General features: G+C 46.4%; 1 protein-coding gene across 6 annotated transcripts in view; it reads right to left on the bottom strand.

Moving 5' to 3' along the window:
- MTR (5-methyltetrahydrofolate-homocysteine methyltransferase) overlaps nt 1-27,072 on the bottom strand; it is a 94,118-nt gene that overhangs the window by 680 nt on the left and 66,366 nt on the right. For 5 of the 6 annotated variants that reach the window (XM_081124269.1, XM_081124265.1, XM_081124266.1 and 2 more), the window contains 12 exons: nt 26,688-26,795; nt 25,716-25,816; nt 21,032-21,099; nt 20,365-20,485; nt 13,559-13,640; nt 9,268-9,366; nt 8,182-8,257; nt 5,623-5,778; nt 3,923-4,119; nt 1,310-1,510; nt 391-583; nt 151-263 (listed from right to left, as the gene is read on the bottom strand). In XM_081124269.1, the coding sequence (XP_080980395.1) occupies nt 151-263; nt 391-583; nt 1,310-1,510; nt 3,923-4,119; nt 5,623-5,778; nt 8,182-8,257; nt 9,268-9,366; nt 13,559-13,640; nt 20,365-20,485; nt 21,032-21,099; nt 25,716-25,816; nt 26,688-26,795 (1,515 nt within the window). The remainder of the gene's footprint in view (nt 1-150; nt 264-390; nt 584-1,309; nt 1,511-3,922; nt 4,120-5,622; nt 5,779-8,181; nt 8,258-9,267; nt 9,367-13,558; nt 13,641-20,364; nt 20,486-21,031; nt 21,100-25,715; nt 25,817-26,687; nt 26,796-27,072) is intronic. The other variant, XM_081124267.1, reaches the window with a different exon arrangement.

Below are 27,072 nucleotides of genomic sequence, written 5' to 3'. Positions count from 1 at the left end.
TCAAATCAAGACCTTAACTGAGATAAATGTCTTCCTCCTATCCCTCATGTTTTATGCTCATTCACCTGTGAAATACAACAGATTCTAAAGTTCCACTTAAAAGAAGACAGACATCCTGGGAAGCCACATACAATGAAACAGCTAACTTACCTGATCCTTGGAAATCTTCCCTACAGCAAAATATTTGGACTTCAAATTGGAGAAGTAGAGGCCAGACACGGCCGAAGCAGGCGCCATTGCCAACGACTCTGTTAACCGGATGCCTGCAGAGAGCAACATGGAAGACTCGCTCATGTACCTGTGCACAGCAGACCTGGCAGCTGGAAGGCACATTGATAGAAGTGTATCCATTGAATAAGAATAGTGGGGCTCTCCCTTCCTGGCACGTACCTGTGCACTGCTCGATGTCCGCCAGCTTCCACATGGTGAGCTTCTCGGTGTGGTCAGGCTGGCTGGGGTAGCCAGGAGCCGGGCGGATGCCCCCATAGCGTAGCCTTCGCAGGTCCGCGACGTCCAGCTGCTCACTGCCGCAGTAGGCCCACAGTTCTCTGCGGACCCGCTCATGGAGCTCCTCCGCAAAGGCCTGGAGCCCAGAACAAGGGGGGATCAGGCAGAGGCCAGAGCCCAGGCATCAGTGTTGCTGCTCCCCTCAATCAAAGCCATGCGGGCAGCACCCTCGCCTGGCCTGGCCAGGGAAATCCTGGCAGGAGGGCACTGGCTGAATTCTCCACTCCTTTGTAGTGTCATTAGCTGCTGTGCTGGCTCAGTTTTGGCCTCAAATTGGTCACTGAAGTATCATATTTAATGATCCAAGGGCTGTAAGCCTTTTAACGTCAACATTTCCCTGAAGGTCCATCTACAGCTTACTACAGCCAGAAAGAAAAGCTGGGACCATTCCAGCTGCTCATTCCTCCACTGTTGTCCTGAGGAAAAGGGAGGGGCCTCCCCACAGCTCAGCTCACCCCTCTCCACACAGACGGAGGAGGACTCTATAATGGATACCTAATTAGAACAGGAGCTCTGAAACACAAGTCTGGTTTTAATTTTTCAGGCTCCTCAGGAAAATATCACATCACAAGAAAACAGAGACCTGAGAACTAAGGCAATGAAGTCTAGGTTCTAAGGGTGACTTCTGACTGTGGCACCAATGAAGGGTTCCCTTTGCCTGAAGTCGATGTACGAGAACAGTTGGAGAACACATGACTTAAAGCCACGTGATGTCCAAGCCAGCCTGATGCTCAGGCTGCCTCGCTTCCTGGCACTGCCACGGGTTCCCATCCTGGCTCTGCCCTCAGCACTGCTGCTCTACCTCTGCCAGCCGGTCCCCCAGTGCCTTGACCATGATGCTGCTATAGTCGTCACACTGCTCCTCGTAGGCTCGGCTCAGCTCCTCCACCCCAAAGCAGGCGACAGCAAACAGGCCCAGGTAGTCTCGGAGGCCCGAGTGCAGTGGCGCAATGAAGTCTGAGAGGCAGAGGTACGGGTCTGTGCTGGTGGAGTCCTTCTCAGCCTGAAAATCCAAGGGGAGGGTGGGAGGCTGTGAGCATAGACATGGCACCACACACAGCGACAGCAATGTACTACTGTCAGAGAACAGAGGCTTCAAACAGGGAGTCCGTCTGTTTTGTGCACTGTTACATCCTTAACACTTAGAACAGTGCATAGTATTCTATAAAAATTTGTTGAATGAACAAATGAAATGAGACCCTAAAACTATGACATGACATATGTAGTCAAGAAACCAGTTAATTCCTCCTTGACACAGTGACTGACATTTGCTGGAGGCGACAGGCACTGTGCTAGGAACTGGAACCTAAACACATCAAAATAAAAACTTCCCCCAAAGTGTTTTCTATTCAAAATCAACATTAAGTCCTGTAGTCATGTTCAGAAGGGGTCTACCAAATATATAAGCCTCTACTTTGGATCAACAGAAGTTCAACCAGCTGCCAGGTGAGCGGAACAGGGGCCATGGCTGCCCACAGGGGTGGTGGTACAGGAGCCGGCTAAGGAGACCCCTGAAACCATACAGAACTCAGCAGGGTTTGCTGCTTCTCTGGATTCAAATAAAAATGTGACTCTTCCCACCAGGCCAGGTGCCTCTCCCATTTTCATTTTCAGCTTATGACCGACTCCCTTGTCACTAAGCTTACAAATAAGACCTTAAACATATTTCACAATCAATAGTTCTGCTAAGAACATAAACAGCTAATAACATTTATTGAATGCTTACTATATGCCAGGCACTACTACTGATGCTTTACGTGAATTAACTCATTTAATCCTCTCAACAACCTTGTAAAGGAAGTGATACCACCAGCTCCATTTCACAGACAAGAAATCTGAGGCAGACAGAGCTTGATCAACTAGCTCAAGGTCAGAGAGTGGCAGGCCTGGGGTTTGATACCACAACCAACGCTCCTGACTACTACAGGGCCCTGCTTAGGACTGATCAATCAATTAATGAGTGGCCAACCCAGAAGCTTAGGAGCTATTTGCTCATCAGTTTTGGAAACAACATGGCCTAACCAACACTGGGTGGACTGGCGCAGGCACATGGAGATGTCACGGAGCTCAGGGCCAGCTATGCAGGGAGGAGCTGCTCTCCAGCTATACTCTGTCATCAACTGTTCCGTGCTAATGAAGCAAGAGACAGACACAAAGCTTCAGGCACAAGGAGACACAGGTCACAGAGCCCCACCGCACTTCAGAAGGGACAGCAGTAGAGCTACTCAGAACAGACTCCCAGAGCAGGAAGTGGCTGCAGCCAGAATTCCCCGAGTGTACTGTAGAAAACACCTCTAGAGAACACCGATCTGAGTAGGTAACAGATGGATGCTGAGAAGCCACAGACTGCCTGGACAAATAGGTTCAGGACATGAAAGATCAGAGGACATGGGAGCTGAAGGACGAAAAACTGGGCCAGGAGAGGTTTTTGACCTTAGTTACACCTGGAAAAGAAAAGGCACCAGTTCCCTAGAGAGGAGGGGCTGGACCTGAACATCAGACCCTGCCCTGTATTCGTGGTGTCTGAGTCTGAGCGCAGACAGTAATGGCGAGGCCGCCCTCAGTTACCTACTCCTGGTGCTGTTTAATATCTTCAACGCAAGAATCTCTTCAGATGTTGTTAGAGTAAAAACATCTGTCATTGTGAATTATACTGTGGTTATGATTAAAAGCAACACTATCACTTCTAAATGACTAAAATGGTAGCAAAACTTTGCAAGAATAATTTACTGCAACCCTTTGTTAATAACTCTGGTGAATTCTGGTTCCAATTCTTGATTAAGACTATTTTTTATAGCAGCTAAAGGGAGGTGCATTTTGAAAGGTGGGGGGAGGGCATATGAGAGGGGCCTGTTCTCATGGTGCTGACAGAAGCCTGCTGAAAGAGCAGCCACGGGGGTAAGGACAGGCTGGGCTCTCCCCTCTGCACTGTGGACTCAGAGCAAGCTCCGTCAGCCTTCATCTTGTCCTCTGTAGAATGGACATACAACTGCCTGAAACAAGGCCCCATGGGAATCAAATAAGACAGTTCATCAAGAGCCCTGTAAGCACCTGGCACACATTCAGCAAAGCTTAGTTCCTGCCTGTCTCCCCTTGAAAGAGGAGGCCATCAGCCCGTTAATAACATGCGTGTAGACGAGCTGATGTGTGTGACCACCGAGGCAGCACAGAGCTTCTCATCCATCACCTCACACGTCAGCAAACCCCACTCGCCTGCCTGCCGGGCTGGGAGGCCCAGCCTTCTCTCCATGTCCTCAGAGGCCTCGGGCTCGGGCCTGTGACCAGACATTGGGGTGAGGAGGGGCAGCACTATCATTTATGCAAAGCTCGGGCGTACTGATTCTTATTTACACTCTTCTAGTGCTCACACCGAAGGGCAGAAGCAGCGTGTCTCGGTCCACCCAGCTCTCCATACCTGTTGCCTCAGCCCATAAAAGGTGGCTATGGGCTGGGCAGCCTGGGGCTCGGAGCCCACTGTGTACAGGTGAATGTCGTCCTGGACGCTCTGCGCTGGCCAGAACCCAACCACGCCCCTGGCCTGCAGTTTCTTCGCACTAATCAGTGCTCTCAGCATATTCTGGGCATCATCATAGACTTTTTTGGCCTCTTCACCTATTAGGAAAATACTGTAAGAATTCACTTAAGGATGCCAATAACCAGCAATGCTTCCTTTAAAAGCACTACCCTCCCCTGTCATTTTCTCCCCCATCTTTCCCCTCAAACACTTTTTCAGTATTTGTCATCAGCACCACTCAGGGGGAAGCAGCAGGCGGTTTGGTGGTTCCTGCTAAGTGCAGCTTCTAGCCTGTCTCCCCAGCTCACACCGCTTACACTTTCCATTTAACGAAGGCAGGGGGCCAAACCTGTGGCTCTCAGAGCAGTCTGTCACACAGAGGGAAGCAAAGCAGACAAATCTTTCCGTCACTGATGTTCCTCATGCACGCACAATGCCACGGACCCCACAGGGACCTCTGGGACGTGGACAGGTTGTGTTGTCAAGTGGCCCCAACGCCTCTTAAGTGGCTTCAGCACGGTCTCTGGACGGCTGAAGCTCAGGGGCTCCTGGAGGGTCTTACCCGCACACTGGGCCTGGTCCCTGGGAAGCCTCCTCTCAGTTTCTGACTCTGCTTGTGACACTGAGCTGCCTCTCCCACTAAGGGGCCAGCAGGGTCTTTAGTCCTTTGTCAAGGGCATGGCCTGTCCCACTTTCCCTTAGTCACTGTCCTGCTTGTCTGCGATCACCCCAGAGCAGTTCAGGTGAGAACCTCCTCTCTGCCTGCGGAACTGGCTAGCCCGAGAGCCACTGAGTCACAGCCCTCACACACACCAGGGCCCCTCTGGGAAGCGGGCAGGGCTGGTGTCTCAGGCTCTTCTTAGCCCTAGTCCCACACTTCTTTCCGTCAGGCCCCCTCCTCCTTGGCTCTATCACCTAATCCTCTGAATGGCTTAGCATTTGATCCCATGTCTCTGGGGGTAGGTTTTGGGGATGGGGTTAGATTCACCCACTTCTCTAGCTTATTGCCCCAAATGCCCCTACCCCATCAAGGCTCCAGGCACAAGGGACAACTTGCAGTCCCCAAATCACTATGTGTCTGTGCCTTTTCACACTATCCCCTCTGCCTAGAATGTCCTTTTCTTCTTCAATGCTACCTCTCCTCCCCAGTCCCAGTCTCAGCAATTCTTAATTAATATTCAAAAATCAGTTCAAATAACACCTCCTCCAGGAAGCCTCCCCTGACCTCCCAGGCTGAGGTCTATCTCATTTTCTTGTGTCAACAGAAGCCTGGGCTCTCCTCCACTGTGGCTGCACTGGCTAGCCAGGTACCAGGGGCCAGGGATTGTACTGTCTTCTCTGTTTTATCCCCAGGGCCAGCAGAGCCAGGCATGGAAGTGATGTCAACAATCATTTATTAAAGAACAGATTTAAAAAATGTCAAGTTCAGTTGATAAATACAAACCATTAAAGAGCTGAGCAGGTAAACAATATCCTATGTTATGTGGTAATAAACTGTATCCTGCATAATCCAAACCGCCGTTCACCATCTATTCTTGTCTTTCAAGTCCCAGTACTACATCTCCACTATCAGAGAAAGAAGGAGGAAGTACTGAACTAACCAATAGTCTTGTCCTGAAATATCCTGGGGAAGCCTCGATTCGGGTACTTGCCCCGGAGCTGCCACACATCAAAGAAAGGCTTCCAGTCGATGTAGTCCACCAGCTTCTGCAGGTCATAGTCTTCAAAGACCCGAGTCCCAAGAAACGTGGGCTTCACTACAGGAGAGAAGCACCCAGTCGACAGTAAGGCCGGGCTGGGCTGAGTGCCCCGCACACAGCGCCGCTACCACAGGCCTTCCTGGCCAGCTCTCCCCCGCTCTCCTGGCTCCCACGCTCTGCCTCTCTATCACCCAGAGGAGTTGTTTCACAAAGACGGGAACTTGAAACTACCATGGAGAAGGAGTCATTCTGCAGCGAATCTTAAATAAAACCTCTCCCATGTAGCTATGTAGCTGAGTAACTGCATCACCCTTGGAAACTTCCCTCAACCCTTCCACCCCCACCCCGCCCGGGAAAAAAGACTTTGGTTAATCTGCACATGTACAAATGAGTACAGTACTGAAATAAAGACTACTGTGGAAAGACACGAATATAAAGTTTAAAGACACAAAACAAGTATCTGTATCATTTGACTATGTGCACACTGCCACATGTGCACAGTCAAAGTATAAGGAAACCCATGGTAGCGGGCATCAAATTCAGGACCATGCAGGGGTGGGAGGGAGGGGCACACGGGACCTCCACTTTCTTTTAAATGGGGAGTAGGTTATTTCTTAAGTGGCTATTGGTACACATGAACATTCCAAGACACTGTTCATTAGAGAGATGTGGCCCTGGGCCTGCCTGGACACCAAGAGCAGCAATACTGCTTGCGACCCTCAAGCTCCTGGAGGCGGCAGGCCAGGGTCCAGTGATGACCCCATCACCACTTCCCAGCCCTCCTGTCCTCAGTTTCCCGCTCTATAAACAGGGATGTGAGAATGTGTGCTATCCCCCAATCTCAGGTGCTCTGGGGCACACATGCCTCAAGAGTGTTTTTCTCATTAGAGAGTAAATATGAGGTGAAAGTACAGGAAAAGCATCAGTAGTGACTTAATTTTGGCTGGAAATCTACCTTCCCATACATGTCCATAGTAACTCTCCCATCTGCTCCTGGCCATCTTCGTGCTATGTAGGACGAGCCTTTCTTCACAGACTCCACTGTGTTTTGATTAGTAACTAAAAGGAAACTACAGCTAGTCCCCTGACCGCTTCCTGCTGCCTGGAAAGGCCAGGAACCGTCGGCTGCAGAGTCACTGAAAGAACTGGTCTGAGAGAAGAGCCCTCCCTTCCCCCTTTACTGACTTCCTGCAATGACCCTAAAACTGTACCATGTGCGACAACATGTCTGGGGACCAGCCCTCTGGGCCCCACTGCCCCTCAGGCAGCAGGTCCAGTTTGACAGAAGCCCCAATGGGGGTACAACAGCCCCTTGAAGTGTCCACAGCTGCCATGGGCTGCAGAGGCCTACTTCCCCTGAGAGTGTTTAGATGTCAACTTGGTTAAAATGAACTCCTCGTAATATTTTTCTAATTTCATGCTGAAAAGTAAAGAGAAAATAGTAGTTTGAAACATGGTGAGCTATAATTTTCAAAGCTTTACACATATTTTACCCTCACATTTCTATAAAGTGACTCCTTTTTTAAACATCAGAAACTCTCAGATGTGGCAGTAAGATGCTCAAGGCCACGTGACGGTGCAGAGCCAGGAGCTAAGCTGGGGTCAGAACCAGGCTTCCAACTCCGTCTGCTTTCTTCCGGCTGAACCACACTCAGCTCACACTTCCTGTTTGACCCTCTCGGCTTTGCTAAGCATGCGCAGAATGCAGATTTCGCGAGTAATGAAAGCTGATTTGTTACCTTGAAAGTATGGACTTAACACAATCCCTGTTCACCTGTCTGTTTTGCACCTGTGATCTCATGCCTCTCTGAGCCTATCAAAGCACCTTCCACATGTATTCCCTCATGAACACCAACTTAAGGCAAGGTGGCTAGAAATACAAAAAGAAGGAAACCAAATAAAGAAAACGAAGAGAGAAGCATCCAGAGAGAGGATGAGAGCGAGTGGACAAGAAACAGGAGACCCTGCTTTGCTGAAGCGCCTGAAAGGTCTGCTCCAGGCGAGGGCATTTTCGACTCAGACAATCCAGGTCTCAGGGGCCTGCCTGGGACCCAGGCCACCTCAGGCACAGAACCCTGGGCAGGCTCCAGGAATGGCTGCACTCCAGCCCAGCCCAGAGGAAAGAGTATGGGTTTAGAAGAAGAGCAGAGCCTATTCTACTACCTCCCAAGCTATTACCCCAAATTTAGTGTCCTCCAATGAACGTGGGGCAGGGTAACAGCACATTCATTACAGAGCTGTGTCCGGGACTTGGAGCCCTGAGGGTCCCTCTCAGAACAGTGTTTTCTCCAGACGTGGTACCTGTTTACTTATATTTCCAATCATCATTGTCACTAATCATTATTAGACACAATTAAGAGTCTCTAGCTGTCTGTTGATTCTGTAGCCAAATAAATGCAAGCAGCCCTTCCGCCCAGGCACCACCCGCAGCCTTCCTCTACTCCTAACAGCCAAACGGACCTGGGTGAGGCTCGGACAGCCAGTCAATATGGAAACTGTTTTTTCTAGCTTGACTCAAGGTTAAGTATCTTCTCTCCTATAAAAAAAATAAGTTATTTAGTCAGACTCTTAGGTTTTCAGCTGCTACTGCAAAAGTATGTCTAAGAAAGCTAGTACACAAGTTTGCAAGAATTTTTTTTTATTAACAAAAATTCATATCCTAAAATGCTCTTCCTTTTCCATCCAATAAGGCTTTACACATCAGCATCAGAACATTAGAGAGTAAAGATTCAATAAATACCTACTAAGTTCCGATATATAAAATGAGGCTTACCTGAAGCCTGATCTGCGATGTCTCTGGCCTGTTTTCAGGACACCTAAGGTGGGTTAAATGGCCTGCTGCCTGCAGCCCCGAGGACTGGCAGGCAGAACTAAGAACTAAAGAACTGTCGGCAAACCCAAGGAGAAGGTGAGCCGACTGGTGTCTGGGGCTGGCCAACACCTCAGAAACATCTGTTTTCTTCATGATGCTTGTTATCTCAATTCTACCTGCCTAGCCAACCCCAAAAATGTACCCCGACACAAAGCCCAGCAGGAAGATGCCCAGAAATAAATACCCCAATGACTTCTACTCTCCACGGGTCCCTGTGGCTCATCGAGGGAGGGACAGGAAACACTACCCTGCACGGTCAGTGCTGGGCAGTCATAGAGAGAGGCTCACAATGCTCCTGTCCTGTCTTTACTTTCTCCCACTATTTCCTCAGGAACAAGGACCTGTGGAGTATTCTCAGCACATGGTTTCAGTTCCCATTTCTCTGCTGGCTCCAAGCTCTTATTTTATTCATTCCCATAACTTGGAGCTCAAGCACAGCACCTAACACCTACTGTGTACTACCCAGTATGCAGTTTGGAGGAATAAAGAAAATTAATTTTAATATAACCACAAATTATTGGAAACCCAGACATGGAAGAACTGATGTGAACTAGAAAACAGGACTTCTCTAAAATGTTCCTAAACCTTTACCCTCCTCAAAACATGACGTCACATTAAAAACTGTAAGATCGTTTTATCACCAAAACAAGCTGCGACCTGGTTTTGTCACTTACCTTGAGAGACTCATAGTGGTCCTGTCTAAGATCTTCATATTCTTCTGCGATCTCCTCAAAGTACTCGTCTTTTAGATTCTCATCTAACAGTTGAGAACACTGAAAACACAAGATCAAAGTCAGTAACAGCCACAGAGCAGCAAAAGGAGTTAAAACATTCAATACTGGTCTGGTGACACCTCCTTCAGGAAGCTTTCCCATGTTAACACCATTTCCTCTCCCTTCATCATCCTTGCTAATTTCTGCCTGGCTGTGAAATAAAGGGTTAACTCAGTAGGCCTGGGAGACTCAGATCTTGCACATTAAAAAACAAAAACAAAACCTGGCTCTTGGAACATCCTGCCTGATAAGAGTGTCTGTCAACCTAGAGCCATGGTCCACAGCAGATAGTTTACGCTAATGATGTGATGTACGGGGGCCTGGCTCATGCCGTGGGCGGGCATGCCCAGATGACCGATCCCAGTAACAGCCTGGACCATGGCTCAGGTGAGCCTCCCTGATGGGCACTGCCCCATACCGGCTGTTGCATACCACTAGTGGCAGTTCAGCACTGTCCACATGATGCCACGGGGAGAGGACACCTGGAAGCTCGTGCCTGGTCTTTCCTGGATTCTACTCTATGGCTCTTTTGCCTTTGCTGACTTTAATCTGTATCCTCTCAGTAACAAACCAGACTGAGTATCTAACAAGCTACAGAAACGGAGGGTGGTCTTGAGGACCCACAACACACTAATTGGGGAGCCTTCTTCAGTGTTTCAAAGACAGCCTGCTTATCTCTCCATCACTGCCCTCACCACAGGCTTGGTCTCTGTCTAGCACCCACTTCCCTCACTGCAGGACAAGCCCTCTGAGGTGGGACTGTGCCCGTTTCTAGCTCATCGCCTGGCACTTGTGAGTGCATCCTCCTAAACGTTTGCTGAAGAATGAGGCTGATCTCCAGTCAACTGTGAGCTTCGGCTAAAATAAGAAAGGAAACCTATCATCTAATAAATGCGAGGCTACTCAGTAAATTGTAAAACTGGGATCAGCTGAATATTTTCCATGACGATGATTATCAATTTGGTAGAAGAGCTACCAACAAAACACAAAGTAAATTTACAAAGAAAGAAGAAATGACTGCTATTGATTGCATTAGCACCACCCTATCTCTGGATCCTCCAGAATTTCCTCACACACAAAAAGACAGGGAAATTCATCTGAAACTGAGGAGGTGAGACTGGATTATGGCTAAAGTGATGCCCAGCTTTAAATGTCTAGAATTCTACATGAACTTCCTAAGTATCTCTAATAACAACCCAATCACCTATGAGTTAGTATAAAACCAAATGGTTTTATTAAGTAACATAATCAGAAAAGGCCTTGGTGGCAAGCCTAAAAATAGGCTTCCAAATGGTATTCACGCCACCGAGTATTTGCCCACCTTACATGAAGCCCTCCAGGGGAGTTCTCATCTCAGCAGAGCTAAATGACAGTAAGGAGGTGTCTGCTCCCGAGCCCCCCCCCCCCCCGCCCAGTATGTGCACGCATCCTGCCATGTTTTAAACGCTGAGATAACAAAACCCTAACATCCAAAGAACTTGACAGTATCTGACACAGGTACATTGGGCAGACAGAAGCTATTGCTAGTTTGTAGGTACCTCCACGCCCCCAAAGAGCCTCTGCTGCCAGAGCACAGTGACAAGCCCCTCACTTGCCTAGTCTGGTCTGTCACTGAGGAGAAGTTCATGGCCAATTATATGGGCGACCCTATGTGATTCTTCCTCCATAAAATCAGCCCATTGCATATTTTCATGCCAGCCTCTCAGATAGGGTACAGTTTTTCTTTTCCCTTTTTAAGTTTTTTATGTTAATAAGCAGCACAATAAGAGGAAATCTGTTGAAAATATATTTTATAATTAAAAGGAACTAAATACTGGCACCTTGTTTTTAATTTTAAAAACAAAGGAAAGAAAGCAAGGGGCATCCTCAGGTTTAAATATCCAACTATTAGGTAGTTGCCACGCTTCAGAATCTTTCAAGTGCATGGGACAATCACGCAGAGCAGGGCCTGTGCCACGCTCACTGCACTTAGATCAGGGCTCGGAACTGACAGTCAACCTAGACAGCTATTCCAGGGGCTCCTGAAAACTCATCAGCAATCACCCAAATGACTCATCATCAGACTTGTTTGAATAATTTCAAAAGGTGGCTGTTTCTGTGTAGTATGTGAGAAGAGCTAACCACTGTGGCACCCGCTGGCCTGAACAGTAACGAGCACAAATGCCCGTGTGCCATCCTCTGCCGGCTCTCAGGGGGCCCACGCCGCTGTAGCTCTTCAAGATGTGAAGGAGTCTGTCCTCAAAATGGAACCAAGGGGCCCATCCCTTGCTGGCTAAAGTCCTTCCCCTAATGCAGGGGCAGGGGCAGTGGCATCACTGTGCTTGGAGAGGTCCAACGGCCTGGCCTGCAGATGGGAGACATTCAGGCCATTCATTAGCATTTGAAAATGCTACAGCCTTAAAAAGAGGCCTACTGGTTACTCAGCCACGGACCTGATATATGCTCCTTCTGAAGCACAATCCAAATATAAAGCACAGACAACTGTTTAAAGCTGAGTTACAGAAACGAGGCGCATTTGCATATTGTCCACGTCGATGGCAAAAGAAACCATAACTTTACAGCTCCAGCCTGACTTCAAGAACCGTTACATGGTAGTGGGAACAAGGTTAGAGTAGCACATGCCCAGCGGGGGGGCTCATTACCCAAGAGTCACTGGTTTGATTCCTGGTCAGGGCACGAGCCGGGTTGCAGCCTGATCCCTAGTAGGAGGCGTGCAGGAGGCAGCTGACCGATGTTCCTCTCTCATCGGTTTCTCCCTCTCCCTTCCTCTCTAAAATAATCAATTAAAAAACAACAACGTATTAAAGTAGATGGGGCACGACCACCTGCATCAAACCCGCCATGCCGCCTCATGGATACGTGGCCTCGAGAGTCACTAAGCTCCTCGTCCTGTTTCCTCATCTGTGAAATGGGGACAACGAAGGTACCCACCTCGTGAGGATTAAATAAGGAACCTGGGCAAAGTACTTAGCACAGCGCCTGGCACACGGTAAGCTTGTAATGACCTTAGTGATTGTTGTACAACTTTCAAAGAGATGAATTCACAGGTCTGAAAGAACTCCTTTGAAAAATGGCTCAGAAATGTGGTCACCCTAGTCCTGGCTGTGGCCTCACACAGCACCAGACGCTCAGGAACTTCCCTCCCCTGTGAGATGGGGAGGTTGGACTAGACCAGTGGTTTGTGAACTGTGCTCCTTCAACGAGAACTGGGAATGGGATGAAGGACGGAAGGGCTGCCGTTGTTTGTGCCACACTGACTCCACAGCTGAGAGGTCCCTTGGGAACAAGGCTTCGGTGGCTAACACAAACCCGGGGACCCCTGGACGCAGAGCCACCCCGCCCCTCCCAGCCATGCTAGCCTGTCATTCAGTGAAAAGGGTAAACGCTGCAGCAAGTGAGAGCAGAGGCTGCGCTGCTGAAGGAAAGCAGGAGACACAGGTGAGCTGAGGCGAGCTGCTGGCTGCATTCACTGAGAAAGAAACTATAATACTGTGTTTTGGACATCAAGTAAATTACTTTTGTCTTTGGGTAGGGTCACCTGGCCATTCCAGGTTATATGTTTTTGTTTTTTAAAAAAATACTTTTATTGATTTTAGAGAGAGAGGAAAGGAGTAGGAGAAAGAAACATCAATGTGAGAGTAAAACATCAACCGCTGCCTCCTGCTTGCCCTCCACCAGGGATCGAGCTCGTAACCCAGGCATGTGCCCTGACCGGGGATTGAACCAGCAACCTTCCAGTGCCCGGATGACACCCAACTGAGCCACACCAGCCAGGGCATGGTTAACTGTTTTTTGATCTGGAAACAAGTCATTTAAAAAAGTCTACATTCCTTTAGCTCTGGCACGGAGTTAAGAAAGTGTACATCCATGTCTGTAAATATTTCTAAATGGCCGAGATCTCTGCCTGGGTCAGCGTCCAGGTCAAAGGTGTTTTCGTCCCACCATTCTTGTTACAGAGACCAGCACTCCTGTTGGCAGTTCAGAAAGTGGACTTTGGAAGTCCAGGGCACACTCATTGCCCCCGCCAGCAACGCACACAATGGCAGTGACACCATCAGAAGCCACAGGCTGCTCCTGCACATTTTTTAGTAGGATTGAATAAAAATAAATAGATGTTGAGCAACAGGCCTGACCCTCAATGCTCTCTGTCCTCTCTTCACAACACACCGAGGGGGTGAGGCCCCACACTCACCACCACCACGCTCTTGGATGCGTCCAGGACGTGGATCACAGGTGCACTGTACCTGGGGGCGATTTTAACTGCCGTGTGAGTCCTGAAAAGAGAGGTCAGAAGACAGACACATCCATCAGTGCTGATACCCCCACTGAGCTCCTGTTGGGAACTGTCAGAGGTAATGCGTGTCTACAGTGCTCTCCAGAGAAACATGTCAAGTTACCCCCACATTCTGAACTTCAAATTTCCCTTGTAAAACAAGAATGACTTTCTCCTGACCCTGAGATGGGGAAAAGAGAGGGATCTGCTGGTGCAGGCTCTAAAGAAGCCTGTGACAACAAGAAGGGCTCTGTCCTCAGCCCTCTGCCAGCAGGGACGGGTGCACGGCCTCGCGCACATTAGCAGCCTGTCTGAACTAAGCTGAGTTTCTTCCTCCAAGTAAGCTGTGGCCCCAGCCAGGGTGCTGGGAGCAGACACCAGGCAGGACACCCACACTCTGGGGCTGCACCACTGTGCCTGGCCCAACTCCACCTTGTACCTGTAGTAAGGAATCTCAGGCCCTAAGTAAATCCAACACAAATAACAGAGAGGCAAAAGCAACAAAAATATCTCGTAACATTGGCTCAGCCCCAAATCCTTACCATGGAGCAAACGCCCTTTAATTCTTAAAACTACCTAAGTAACTGCAGTGCAAAACAAACTGCCTATTGCTGAATGTTTAGGCGACAGCACAGGCTACATATATGCTATTTTGTTTAATATAGAACACAGTCAAGCAAGAACTGAAAATGCATCACCCTCTCTCACAGCCTTAAACAGGGCCCTGAAACTTGGCCTAATTGGTGGCAAGAGCAGGCCAGTAGGTAAGCAGTGCTCTCCCTTTTCTCCCCCTTCCCCCTAAACCAGCAGCACTCCGCTCCAGGCAGATACTTCCATACTCTCTCCCCTCAACTAAAATATATTTTATTTGGAAAGATGTCTAGAATGTGTTAGTATGTGAGAAAAAAACAAACTAGCAGAACAGTATGTTTAATACAATTCTATTTTTTTTAAAAACAAACCAACCTTATATATATATACATTTTTGTATATTTAGAAAAAACAGACAGGTAAACATCAAAATGTCAACACTGGTTACGTGGAGGTGAGAGGTGGGGCTGAAGGTGGGAAGGAAGATACTAAATTTTACTTTCATCCCTCTGAGTTGTTTGACATGTTCTAGTAAGTGTGGATCACTGAGGTGGTCTTTAAAAACCAAGGGAATGTTAAAGGTGCAATAGGTGTGTTTTTCATTGGCTTCTCAGGGGAAGGCACTAAACATTCCTCCAAGACCAGCACCTGACCCCTTTCTAAGCATAAGCGGTAAGCGGTAAGCAAGGACGAAAGCAGTGAGCCACAATAACTGAGCTAAAAAGAGCAAGTGCAGGCCGGAGACGTCAGTGTGAGACGGGCAGATTGGGGCGCAGAGCAGCAGGGCACCTGACCACGACCCCCAGACCACCACTGTGTGAACTCCCTGCCCACTGTGTGCTCAAGGACCAAAGACTTCAAGACACCTATGTATCTGCGAGGGGAGACCTTCAAACAGCAGAAGGTGTTAGAAAGAAGGAGCCGCTTCCACTCTCAGAGCAGAGCACAGTCAGATCTGCTTGCTTCCCCCTCCAGTCAGCCAGCTCCATGAACTCACAGAGCCTCAGCATAGGCTCTTCATGCGGGGCCTCCAGGAAGGGCTCCTTTAGGCCTGATGTACTCAGATGACATTTCTCTTCAAGAGAATCAGTACAATTTTAAGTCAACATGATTAATATTTATGAAGCATCCAAGGGCCCTCAGTGCAGCTCTGGCCGTTCTCTCGTTGAGGATCCCCAGGCCAGGGCCCCGAGAAGCAAGGACAGGTTCCACTACTTAAATAAGAAAATAAAAAGCACAGCGCTGCTTTCCAACATAAAACTGACAAAGCCAGGTGAGCACAGGCATGAAATTTGAGCCTGCTCGGCCAGCAAGTGTTTTGGTTTCCTGATAAAACAGGAAGACACTGCTCCCTCCTCCTTCGTTTTTTGGTTAATCCTCACGGGAGGATGTTTTTCCACTGAAATCTTTCTTTCAGGAAGAGAGGGAGGAACAGAGTGGGAGGGAGGGGCAGAGAGAGAAACATCCAGGTGACAGAGGCACATCGGCTGGCTGCCCTGCACGTGGCCAACAGGGCTGGGGAATGAACCTGCAGCCACGTATGTGCCCTTGACCAGAACTGAAGCCATGTCCCTTCGGTTTGCAGGCTGACGCTCTAACCACAGAGCCCCGCCGGGCAGGGAGACACCGCTTCCTCTGAGCTGCCATTCGTGCTGGCTTGTCCAGCTGGATAAGAGCTCCATCCTGGAGTCTGAAAAATGACAAGGCCCGGGGATCTCTCCGCTGCTTCCCACACACCAAGAGCAAGGAACTAGATGCTGAGGCTCACTAGGAAGCCCATCTCTGCTAAGTCCCCCATCAGCTCTTCGGATTTAAGTGCTCATCTCCTATACTTGCCACATAAGCCTTAGTAGTAACGCCTTCTAAGGCGTTAACCTTAGAAGATCTTCAAATCTGAAGGAAAAAAAACAAGCGCTCCAAACATTTATTTCAGGTCATATCCTGTCCCAGAATTAACCTAGTGTTTTGCATAAATGCAGCATGACCAAACCTAAAATGTAATGAGAAAAATGAGAGATGGGAAAATAAAGCTGCAACCAGGAGTAAACCCAGCATATAAAATTCATCCCGTGGAATCTTGTACACAGGCCTGAGCTTAAGCTCCCCTGCTGTGTCAGTACCCTTACTTCTTAACAGTTTTAAAAAAAAGTCAGCAAGTTACCTCCAGCTTTGAGTGATGGGACCGCATCAAATTCTTCATTACTCACACACTAAAGAAGATACTTTACAGCAACGGCTTTAAAACAGCTAAAAACTGAGAGCTAACTGCCAGACTTGTGCCCTAGAGAAGTTGTGCGGATGACAGGACCAGATTTCCATGAAGTCATTTCTAGTCTGTGATACCCAAAGCACCTGTGTTATACACAGGAGAACATTCGGTTTTCTGTTCTCTCACAGCTACAGATTAAAAAGGGACACTCCAAGCATATTTCCACCATAAGTCTGTATAATCCTTTTGACCTCTCCAAGGACCCACCCATTAGACAGCCTTAAGCCTCATTCTGAGTGTCTTGGGGAGACAGTTCTAAATCTACTGCAGGCCACTGAGGTCTGGAAAAGCCATGCTATGGCCCCTCAGAGGTCTGTTCTCATGACATCCTGGATGTCCTGACCTGCCACCTGCAGAGGAAAGATCTGGAACACTGCTGGGTCCCCAGTAGGCCTGTAGGAGGTATTAACAAGGAGCTTAGGGGGCTTCTGAGGCATTCAAACTCCTGAAAGCTTTCTAGCAAGGCTGTCTCTGCTAGTAGAGAGATTTCTTACACAGATGCAAAAAGCACGAATCATAAAGCAGGAGACTGACAAAACAGACGTCATAAAAATTAAAACTTTTGTTACCCAAAAATACCACTAAGCAGCAAAAGCAAGCCATATTGAAAGAATTTATTTGCCCAGCTGGCGTGGCTCAGTGGTTGAACATCGACCTATGAACTAGGAAGGTCACGGTTCCATTCCCAGTCAGGGCACATGCCGGGGTTGTGGACTCGGTCCCCAGCAGGGGGCATGCAGGAGGCAGCCGATCAATGACTCTCTCATCATTGATGTTTCTCTCTCTCTCTCTCTGTCTCTCTCTCCCTTCCTTTCTCTGAAATCAATAAAAATATATTTTAAAAAAAGAATCTATTTGTAAAATGTATTTCTTTTTTTTTTTTTTTAATATATCTTTATTGATTTCAGAGAAAGGAACGAAGAGGGAGAGAGAGAGAAACATCAATGAGGAAAGAGTCATTGATCAGCTGCAGCCCACAACCCAGGCATGTGCCCTGACCAGGAATCGAACCCCGATCGCCTGGATCCTAGATCGATGCTCAACCACTGAGCCACGCCTGGCCGGGCTGTAAAATGCATTTCTCATAAGGCACTTATATATAATATTAGTAGCGAGTGCATGCGAATCATTAAGAAAAAAGGCAGAATACCCAACTTAAAGAGCACATCCAGATGTCAATGACACATGAAAGGCACCCAGCATCCGTCAGCAGGGAGTAAAAGTGGAACCACATCTACTACACACACATGAAAATGCACGAAGTGGAAATCTCATATCTGCTGGTGGGATGTATGAATTAACACAACCACTGTGGAAAGCACCTAGCAGTACATGATGCAGACAGCCACACGTGGATCTTATGATCCAGTAAGTTTGCTTCAGGACAGAAACACAGACATGGCAGCATTCTGTGTAATAGCCCCTAACTGTAAAAACCAGCAGTGTCCACCAACAGCAGCGTGGATATAAAGAAACCATAGTCTGTTATACGACGGAACACTTCACCACAGCAGGGAAAGGCGACTACTGTAATGACGAGTCTGGGCCTCAGACAGCATGCTGAGCAGCAGCAGACACAGAGGGGCGCACGCAACAGGACCAGAGCTGGAAGGCAGGTGAAGCCAGCCCGTTGTGACAGACAGAACAGTGGTCACTGCCACTGGGAAGGGACCCAGTGAAGTTCCTGGCGCCATTAATGTTATACTTCTTAATCTGGGCTGATTACAGGTGTGGATTCATTTTTATAAAAATTACTCAGGCTGTGTGTGCTTTTCGGTATGACTGGTAGACCTCGGTGAGTGCTCCCTTAAATAAAAGGGCTTGCTGAGTGAGACTCCAGGTCCGAGACACCCACTGTCACTACTTTTGAATGGAGTCAGTACTGGGAATTTACAATGAAGTTTTCTTGGAGGTTGCAGGAGAGTCTATTTTTCAAAGGCTGAGCGAACACCACAATGGAGAAGGGGATGGTTCCTGGAAGGACTGCGATTGGCTTTTATTTTCCAGAAACTGCAACAGGCATGGAAGAGAACAGAACCAGAAAGGGCAGAGCTCATGCAGAGACAAAGCACCATAGAGCTGGAAGAAACCTGCAGGGTCCCGGGTCCCAGCTGTCTGCCTTCAAGTAGGAACACAGTCACAGTCCCCCAGACAATACAAACAGCGATTCGCAATAGTATGGAGACGGTGGGTGATTTCTGATTTGATCTATCAGGTTAGAGTTGTTAAGAGTCATTTATGGCTAATTTTGCCAATGATATATTTTGAGAGGCTAGCCATGCTGCTTCTGAATGTGTTTTTTAAAAACCTCCTTAACTGATGAATCTCACTTGGTAAGAGATATAAAAGAATGGACTATTTGGAAATGTTCCAATTTGCACAAGTAGCAATGTGGTTTCCTAATCTTGGACTTCTGAGTGTAGTGTCCTACCATATAAAATGGTTCTCACTTTGAAACCAGCATCACATTTGCATAACTCATAATGCATTTCATTATATCTGCTCATTTATTTTTTTATTTTACAACCATGGTTTTAAAAGGTATTTCATTCTGACAATAATCTATAAATTCTGTTACCATTCTCTTTACTAAGCTAATAAATAGTCACAGCATTAGTTTTCCAAGACCATGCTCAGCAAAAACCCAGTCATCAGTGGTCGGTCACATCCCTGGAGGACACCTGCCACATGTCCTAGAGGATAAGTCCTTCGTGAAAAAATAAGCCCTGTTTCTAATGTGCAGAGCAATAGTCAACACTATTGAGTCCTCAAGTATGGAAAGCGATCACTGAATAAATGACATATAACACTCAAGATTACCTTCCACAATGTGGGTGGGACTCATCCAGTCAGTTAAAGACTGTAAGAGAAAAGACCGAGGTGCCCGAAGAAGGACATCTGCCTCCAGATGCCTTTGGACTTAATGCTGGCACATCAGCTCCTGCCTGGTCTTCAGCCCCCACCTTCCCTGAAGATTTCACACTTAGCAGCTCCCATAATCTCATGAGCCAATTCCTAAAATCAATCCCTCTCCCTCTATGTGTGTGAGTGTGTTTTTCTCTGGAGAACCCTGGCTAATGCAAATGACTTAACATGCAGTTGTTTCCAGTGCAAAAGGAAGTCTGGAGTATGTATCTCTGACCAGGCCTCTAGTATATTTTTGTATCAGAAAAATAAACTGCATGCTTTGTGGGATTGTCAAGTTCCATGCTCCACTGGGCATTATTCCCTGACAAAGTGAATGTATGGGGCATAATGAAGTGTCATTAAAAGTCTAATATACATAATTAACACATTTCTCACGAAATATCATTATGATCATGACCCAGGTAAAATCTGACAACCTGAATAATGATCATGTGACCAAATCTGAACTTCCTCCTATTTAAGTTGTTTAACCCAAGCTTTCCCCCTTTCAAAAACAACGTTCCAAAGTAAGGCCTTGGTTCATTCTCGCTTTCTGTCTCAACTATCACAAGGTTGGAGTTTCATCGAGGGAACCTGTAATTATTCAGACACCTGCTTCATGACTGAGTGGCTGAAGTTCAAGCCACGTCTTTGTTATAAAACACAGCTTCTCCACTTAGTTTGATTCTGAGAGGAGTAAGCGTTCATTACAAATCTCAGGAACGGAATGGCAGGTGAGCGGGTTGAGAAAAGGACTACTACAGCTAAAGGACTCCAAAGAAAGGCAAAGGGCCTTTTGCAGCGTCCAAAAGCGTCCTGGCAGGAAGTGCACGTGCTTACACATGAGGAGACAATGTATCAGGACACACTGAGAAAAACCACCCAGGTCTATCACCGTCTTCAAACACTGGCACTTCTAGAATGTGCAGAGAAGCACCAAGCTCCTGAGCAGACTTACCGCGAAGTAGTTGCCCCTCCAATCAACAACGGGATCTTTATGGCCAGTCTCTCCATTTCCTTGGCAACAAATATCATTTCATCCAGGGAAGGAGTGATGAGTCCCGACAGGCCAATTATGTCTATTATTTAAAAAAAGAAAAAAAGTGCAAATCAGAAGGGTGACAGAAAAGGGGGAAAAGCATGAAGACTCATTTAAAAACTTTTGCAATAAAGACCATGAGATGTAATACAAGTTCCCCATTTCTAATTCTAAGACACCTGTTCTAAGTGGGGGTTTCGAGTTATTGTTTGCTTGAGTAGTAAATATGGTGTGTGAGTTAGAGTTGCAATGTGCTCCCACAGTATTGGTGATAGAATATACTATTTGCTGTGACGTCCCAGACTAGACGTGTCACACAGTGTGAAGAGAACAGTCATGCAGAGAACACGGTCTAATACATACCATTCTCCTAAGAAGGCTGTCCCATTCCCCACCTTCAGAGCTACACAGGGGTTCCACGCTCCCTATTCACCTCTCCAACCCCCATTATAAATGGCACTGAAAGCAGCCCCTTCGTAGGAGCTGGCACCTCACTGTCTGAACTTCCCACTGGTCCCACCTGTGTTGAGGCAAACTAGTCAGACAGACACTGAGGGAAACACCCAGAAGCCCAGTTGCATGGTACCTGCTTTGTGGTCCAGAGCTGCTTTCAGGATCTTATCACAGGGAGTCATGACTCCTAGGTCAATAACTCTGAGGGACAGAAACGGGACAGGAGAAAATTAGAGAATGCATTAGCAACAAGGCTGAAATTAACAGTTTTATTTAGCCATCAAACACTGCACTGATGTAAACTGGAATCCCACTGAAATGCTCACTAAATACCGACAACACAGTACAACAACCATTTATTGAGCATTTAACCGTATGCCAGGCACTATGCTAAGCTTTTATAAGCAGCTTTACTGATATGTAATTCACATAGCATAAAATGAGCCCATTGAAAGTATAGAGTTCAATAGCTTTTGGGATATTACAAATATATAATATTTACAATTTGCCTTTTTAACCATTTTTAAGTAAACAATTCAGTGGCAAATCCTGAACTAGCTGGCCCTGGGGAGGTCTGGCTGAGGGAAAGGATCTGAAGCTTGGAGAGGAAAGCGTGGGTCCCACACCCACTGCGCTATTTGGGCTGCGGCGATTCTGCCCGCCACCCTTCCCACTTTCTCTCACCTCCACTACAACTTCCTGCCTCCCCACATACAGCTCCATCTCCCCTGGTTTCCCTTTTCACTTTGAGCTATACCCCATGTCTGTTGTCTGTAGGCCTTTTCTTACACATAGGCCTACATTTTGCCACGTGAGAGGTTAAAGAGAATAAAAATGAATGTTATCAAAAAGTGTTGATTTTACAATCATCTTTCTAAAGTGCTTATTTATAACAGAACTGTAATAACAAGCATTTAATTTGGGCTAATTCAGAAAAACAATGTAAGCTGCACTAAAGGCTTCAGCAAAGGCATCCAATACTATTTAAAAATACATATAATTTAGAAAATAAATATTATTATAAGGTCCCTTTTCCTCTCCAGAAGGAATGGTGGCTACCAGGGGCTGGAGAGTGGTGAAGATAGTGAGATGTTCATCAAAGGTATAAACTTCCACGTAGCAGATGAGTGAATTCTGGTGATTAATTCACAGCACTGTAAGTACAGCTAACAATACTGTATGACATACTTGAAAGTGTTAAGAGAGTATATCTTAAATGTCCTCAATAGAAAAAGACATGGGAATGATGTGACATGATGGAGGTATTAGCTAACACTTTATCACAATATATAAGTGCATCGAATCAACACCTTGTACACCTTAATTGCGCAATGTTATATGTCAATTGTATCTCAGTAACAATAGAAAACTATATCTATATAATACATAATATACATATGTATACACACACTCACATATATTAAGCTGATAGCCTCTGAGTAACTATCAAGTGAGCACGTGAGCATGTGAGGTGTGTAGGAGAGGCTGGACCAGTGCGCCCTTGACTCAGATACAGTCATTTTCCTCACTCAGCTAAACACAGTAACATGATGATACAGTTTCAAAGCATTTCATTCTTAGCTCTATCTTGCTTACTTTTTACCCATATTAGGCAGTTATATTAAGAACCACTACTTAAACTATAAACATGCCTCATTATTTTAAAGTGCCAGATGTACAATATCTAATTTTAAAATTTCTGTTGATATATACTACTTTTTCTTACACAAGAGTGTGCATTATCTGTTAAATGGAAAGAGGTCCCATTTATCTTTATACAATTATTATTAAAGTATATCTGAAATCTACTTTTGTGTAATCAAATATCTGATCAATAAAATATTCTAAATAACTTAAGAGGAATTTAACTAGAATATTAATATTAGACATTACAATTTAAGTAATTTAACTTTATAATTGAAATAAATCTTAGAAGGTAAATGGACACAGCAGTCTTGACTTTTGGAATCAGAAGCCCTGCGTAAGGTCTGCCATGTGCTGAGTGCCCATGAAGAAATCACTTAACTTCACGAAGCCGCAGTTTTCTCATGTGTTAAATGAGAGATACAATAACTGAGGCACACAGAGCAGGATCAAAACCATTAAAAACAAAAGAAAGGATGAAATAAATTTTTAAAAAATCAGTAAAAGAAAAAAAAGTTCTATAAAAGCTCTATATAAACTGTGAAGCTGTCAACAAACATTAGTAGTACTAGATTCTAGGTAAATACATCCTTAGGTCTACTCAGATTCTCAAACTGTACTGCACAGGTAAACGACAACATAATTGGAGCCCCTTTAAAAGGGAGCCCGAGCTGCCAGCACGAAGGAGCCGCCTTGCACGACTTAGGCCTCAAACCTTTGGAAAGTTAAAACGTCAAAATAACCTCTGGACTGGGCCTAAGGAACTTTGTTTCCCAAAGAACTGTTTGCGAGTGTAATAAAAAAACAGATATTCTGACTACTGGACTAATGATTCCTGAACTAGAAATTAAAAACGTGTCTAGAATTACGGTCACTGTGCTATCTGCACCAACAGAAATGCCTTCCTTCTATGGATGTAACTGTTCCCCATCCTCATAGATTCCCTTTGTGTTCGTCTCCAGATTGGAGTTATTTGGGCTTCTGCCTAAATTAAGGATTCCAGAATAGCTCTTCTTTTTGATCTCAATAAATGCCTGCTGCTTCTCACTTTGAAAGGCTTTTCTATTATGAGGCTAGTGGCACATCACAGGCTCTGCTGCATCATCCCATGGAAAACGTGTTTCTGTTCAGACGGCACTATCGCTTTTAGTCCCCTTTACTTGTTCCCCACAAAGAAAACACTTTATCATTTCATGAGATTCACTGCACCAGGGACAGAAACCAGGAACGAGAAAGGCTCACTGGGCTTGGTCCTGGGTGGTTAGCTAGACTCACTCACTAGCTCAGTGATTCGCCCAAGCACCCAACCTAGAACATCGATGCTCAGAATACACTTAACTACACAAGGCCCATCTCCAGGACACTTGTCCACTAGCTGACGCTACAAAACCAAACTCACCAACGCCAGGAGTCCACTGTTCTAAGACACAAGACCCAAAAGGGTTTCTGACCTGACAGAGTTTGCACATTCCCTCATATTTTTGCAAAAGAAAGAATTAGAGTTTCATCAGCAGATGTTTCTCCAGTTGACTTACTAGCAAAGAGAAGCAGACCTTCCATGCACGAGATGGAGGGGCTGGACATGCTGGAGAAAGCCAGGGTTTAACAAGCAGGCTTTTACAGCTGCTGACACCCCTCCACCCCCCGCCGAGAAACACTGAGCTCTTAGCTCTCCCTGGCCTCTTAAAATACCATTACTGGAGGAAAATATTCCTAGTATGAGTCTCTCAGCTACTTATTCATTGTTCAAAGTAAAAAATGATAAACATAGAACAATGATATCTCAAGAATGCTATAAAGTATACCTACAAAGTCACCTTTTCAACAGTTCTTGTCCCATTATCACAGTTGCATATGTACCTGGCTATTTAGCCTGATAAACAATAAACTCCTTGAATGTCAACAAAATCATTTTGGTGTCTCAAGTACAATGCATGGCACATAGCAGATTATCTACAAGCATTTTTAATTAGCTGAACTGAATTTTAACTAATTGTGATAAAATCACATCGAAACCAAAGAGCAGAAATTTCTTGTAGATTTTAGGAGGCAAACACCTTATCCAAATACTTATTCTATAGGCAAAATCTCATTACAACAACCCCCACTGGCTTTCCAATAAGTTTATCTCTTAAAAATATATAAATACATTCCCAGGAAAGTTCCTCACTTCCAGGACCAGGAGAAAAGGTGTCTTGACAATGAGTAAGCAGGCAAACAGAAGTACTTGTGAGGAGAGAGGGGAAAGGAGCCATCCTGACATGGCTCCCCCACCTCCAGCCTTCCCGAGTGGTTCTTAGCTGCATTTAATCAGCCTTGAATGCAGAGGTGGAGAAACGTGTTGAGAGGAGAGAGGGGGCATTGAGGATAACTGTCACTGACAGCAGAAGAGAACTCCACAGGCCCAGCTGCCACTGCAGCAAGTCCCTCTCCTCTAGAGAGAACAGCACATTGGAAAGAAGCCCATGACTTAGGACAGTTGGCTGGACACGGACCAGAGAAAGCATTAGTTAGTTACGTTAGGCTTTTGATTATAAAGAATATGTTGAAATTGGAGCAAAACATACACTTACTAAAGGTCATCAGCTCTCACAAGGAAATAACTTTGTGCTGAATATTTATTCACTATAATGAGATATGTCAGAAAGGGATTTTACTTGTATACATTCCACAATCTAGCTTCATCACCAAGAAGCATGCATGGCCCTGTCTAAGCAAAGGAAAAAGAACTGTACAGTCAGAACCTTCTTATAAAACTCCGTTTAGCCTGTCTTGTAAGATCTTGGCTCTGAAGCACAGCGGTTCACTGAGAGGGAAAAGGAAACATGCCACGTGCCACGTGCCACTGGTCACGCACAGGAGGCCAGTGTTCTGGTTACCAGAGCCTCTGGCCCAACGTCAATTCTCAGGAAGCCTCTTGGCTGTTTTGACCCTGCTTGAGTAGTTTTTACTTCTCTTTTTGTCTTTACTGAACATACAACAGATAATTACTAACTTATATCATTTGAAAAGGTGTGTTCACAGTAGAAAATTTGAAAACACAGTAAAAAAAAAAAAAGGCATTAAAATAGCCTCTATCATCCACTGCCATGCCCTCCCACCCACTAAAGAAGTATCCTGTTAACGCTTTTACTTACAAAGAAAGTGGCTGAAAGCAGTGGGACTTAACTTACCTAAAATTGTTGCAGCTGAGAACTACCCCAACTATGTTCTTGCCTATGTCATGCACGTCGCCTTTAACAGTGGCCAGCACAATGGTGCCTTGGTAATGTGTCTGTGGGGCAAGATAAGTGCTGTGGTCACTTCATGGCAGATCACCTAGTTCCCCAGAGCCCAACTCTTTAATCCTGACCCAAGGATGTGCTCAGAGGAGGAAGGGGGAAAGAGAGAGAGAAACACTGATCATCTACCCTCTGTATGCTCCCTGACTGGGAACCAAACCCGCAACCCAGGCATGCGCCCTGACCAGGAAATGAACCAGCAACCTTTCGGTGCACTGGATGACGCCCAACCGACTGAGCCACTCTGGCTGGGCCAGAAAGCAATTTAATAGAACTAAGAAAACCTCAAAGACAGACCCAGAACCCAAGTCATGTGCTCTGCAGGTAGGTAGCTGTAAGGCTGAGCAGTTCAAAGGTGGCTTACGTGGTTGGTAACCTCAGTGAGCTTCAACCAAGATCATGGGTTCCATCACCTCAAAGAGCAGTTTAGGTCCAAATACAAAACAGCCCCATAGCTGAAGGCCATATCCTTAACTCCCAAAACTATCGGACAATTTTTATTTTTTTGTTTATTCTTACCGAGGATACTTTTCCCATTGATTTTTAGAGAGAGTGGAAGGGAGGGATGGGGAGAGAGAAACACAGATTCAAGAGAGACACAGTGATTGGGTGTCTCCAACATGTGCCCCAACTGGGGCCAGGGATCAAACCTACAACCCAGGCACACACCCTTGTCCGAGAATCGAACCTGCGACCTTTCGGTGCATAGGATGCTTGCACCAGCTGAGCCACCCGCCCTGGGCAAAGATCACCTCTCCACTTTACCTCCAATGACAAACAAGCCGAGCCCCACAGTCCCTACTCCACTCTAGTAAGGCCCCGAGGCCAGTTCCTCACACGGACCAGGCTGGGCGAAGGACTTGCCTCTTCTTCCACTGCACCAGTGAGCCCCTGAGCTTCTTTCCTTTCTTCCTCCATGAAGGGGGTGAGGTGGCCCACAGCCTTCTTCATGACCCGCGCTGACTTTATGACCTGGGAACAGCACAGTCAGGATCTCTATGAAACCACCTGAATGGCCACTTGTGAACTGTTAGCTGAATTAAGGATGCACGCTTTGACCTCAGCTCAGCCACACTGGAGCCCACTTTTGACAGTGGGCAGGGTACACAATGTGTCTGTGGGGAGAGTCCATGAATGAGCTATCGCAGGAGGAAAATGCCTGTCCTCTGAACTTCTGAGCGTTATCTTGTCTCACCTCGAAGGCCCTCCATCGGTTCTCCAAGTTCAAGCTTCTCTACCATGAGCCCCT

This window comes from Miniopterus schreibersii (assembly GCF_964146895.1).
Source record: "Miniopterus schreibersii genome assembly, chromosome: 21".
In the NCBI taxonomy this organism is placed as follows: Eukaryota; Metazoa; Chordata; class Mammalia; order Chiroptera; family Miniopteridae; genus Miniopterus; species Miniopterus schreibersii.
The sequence above is the reverse complement of the archived record's forward strand: the minus strand, read 5'-3'. Positions and strand labels throughout refer to the sequence as shown.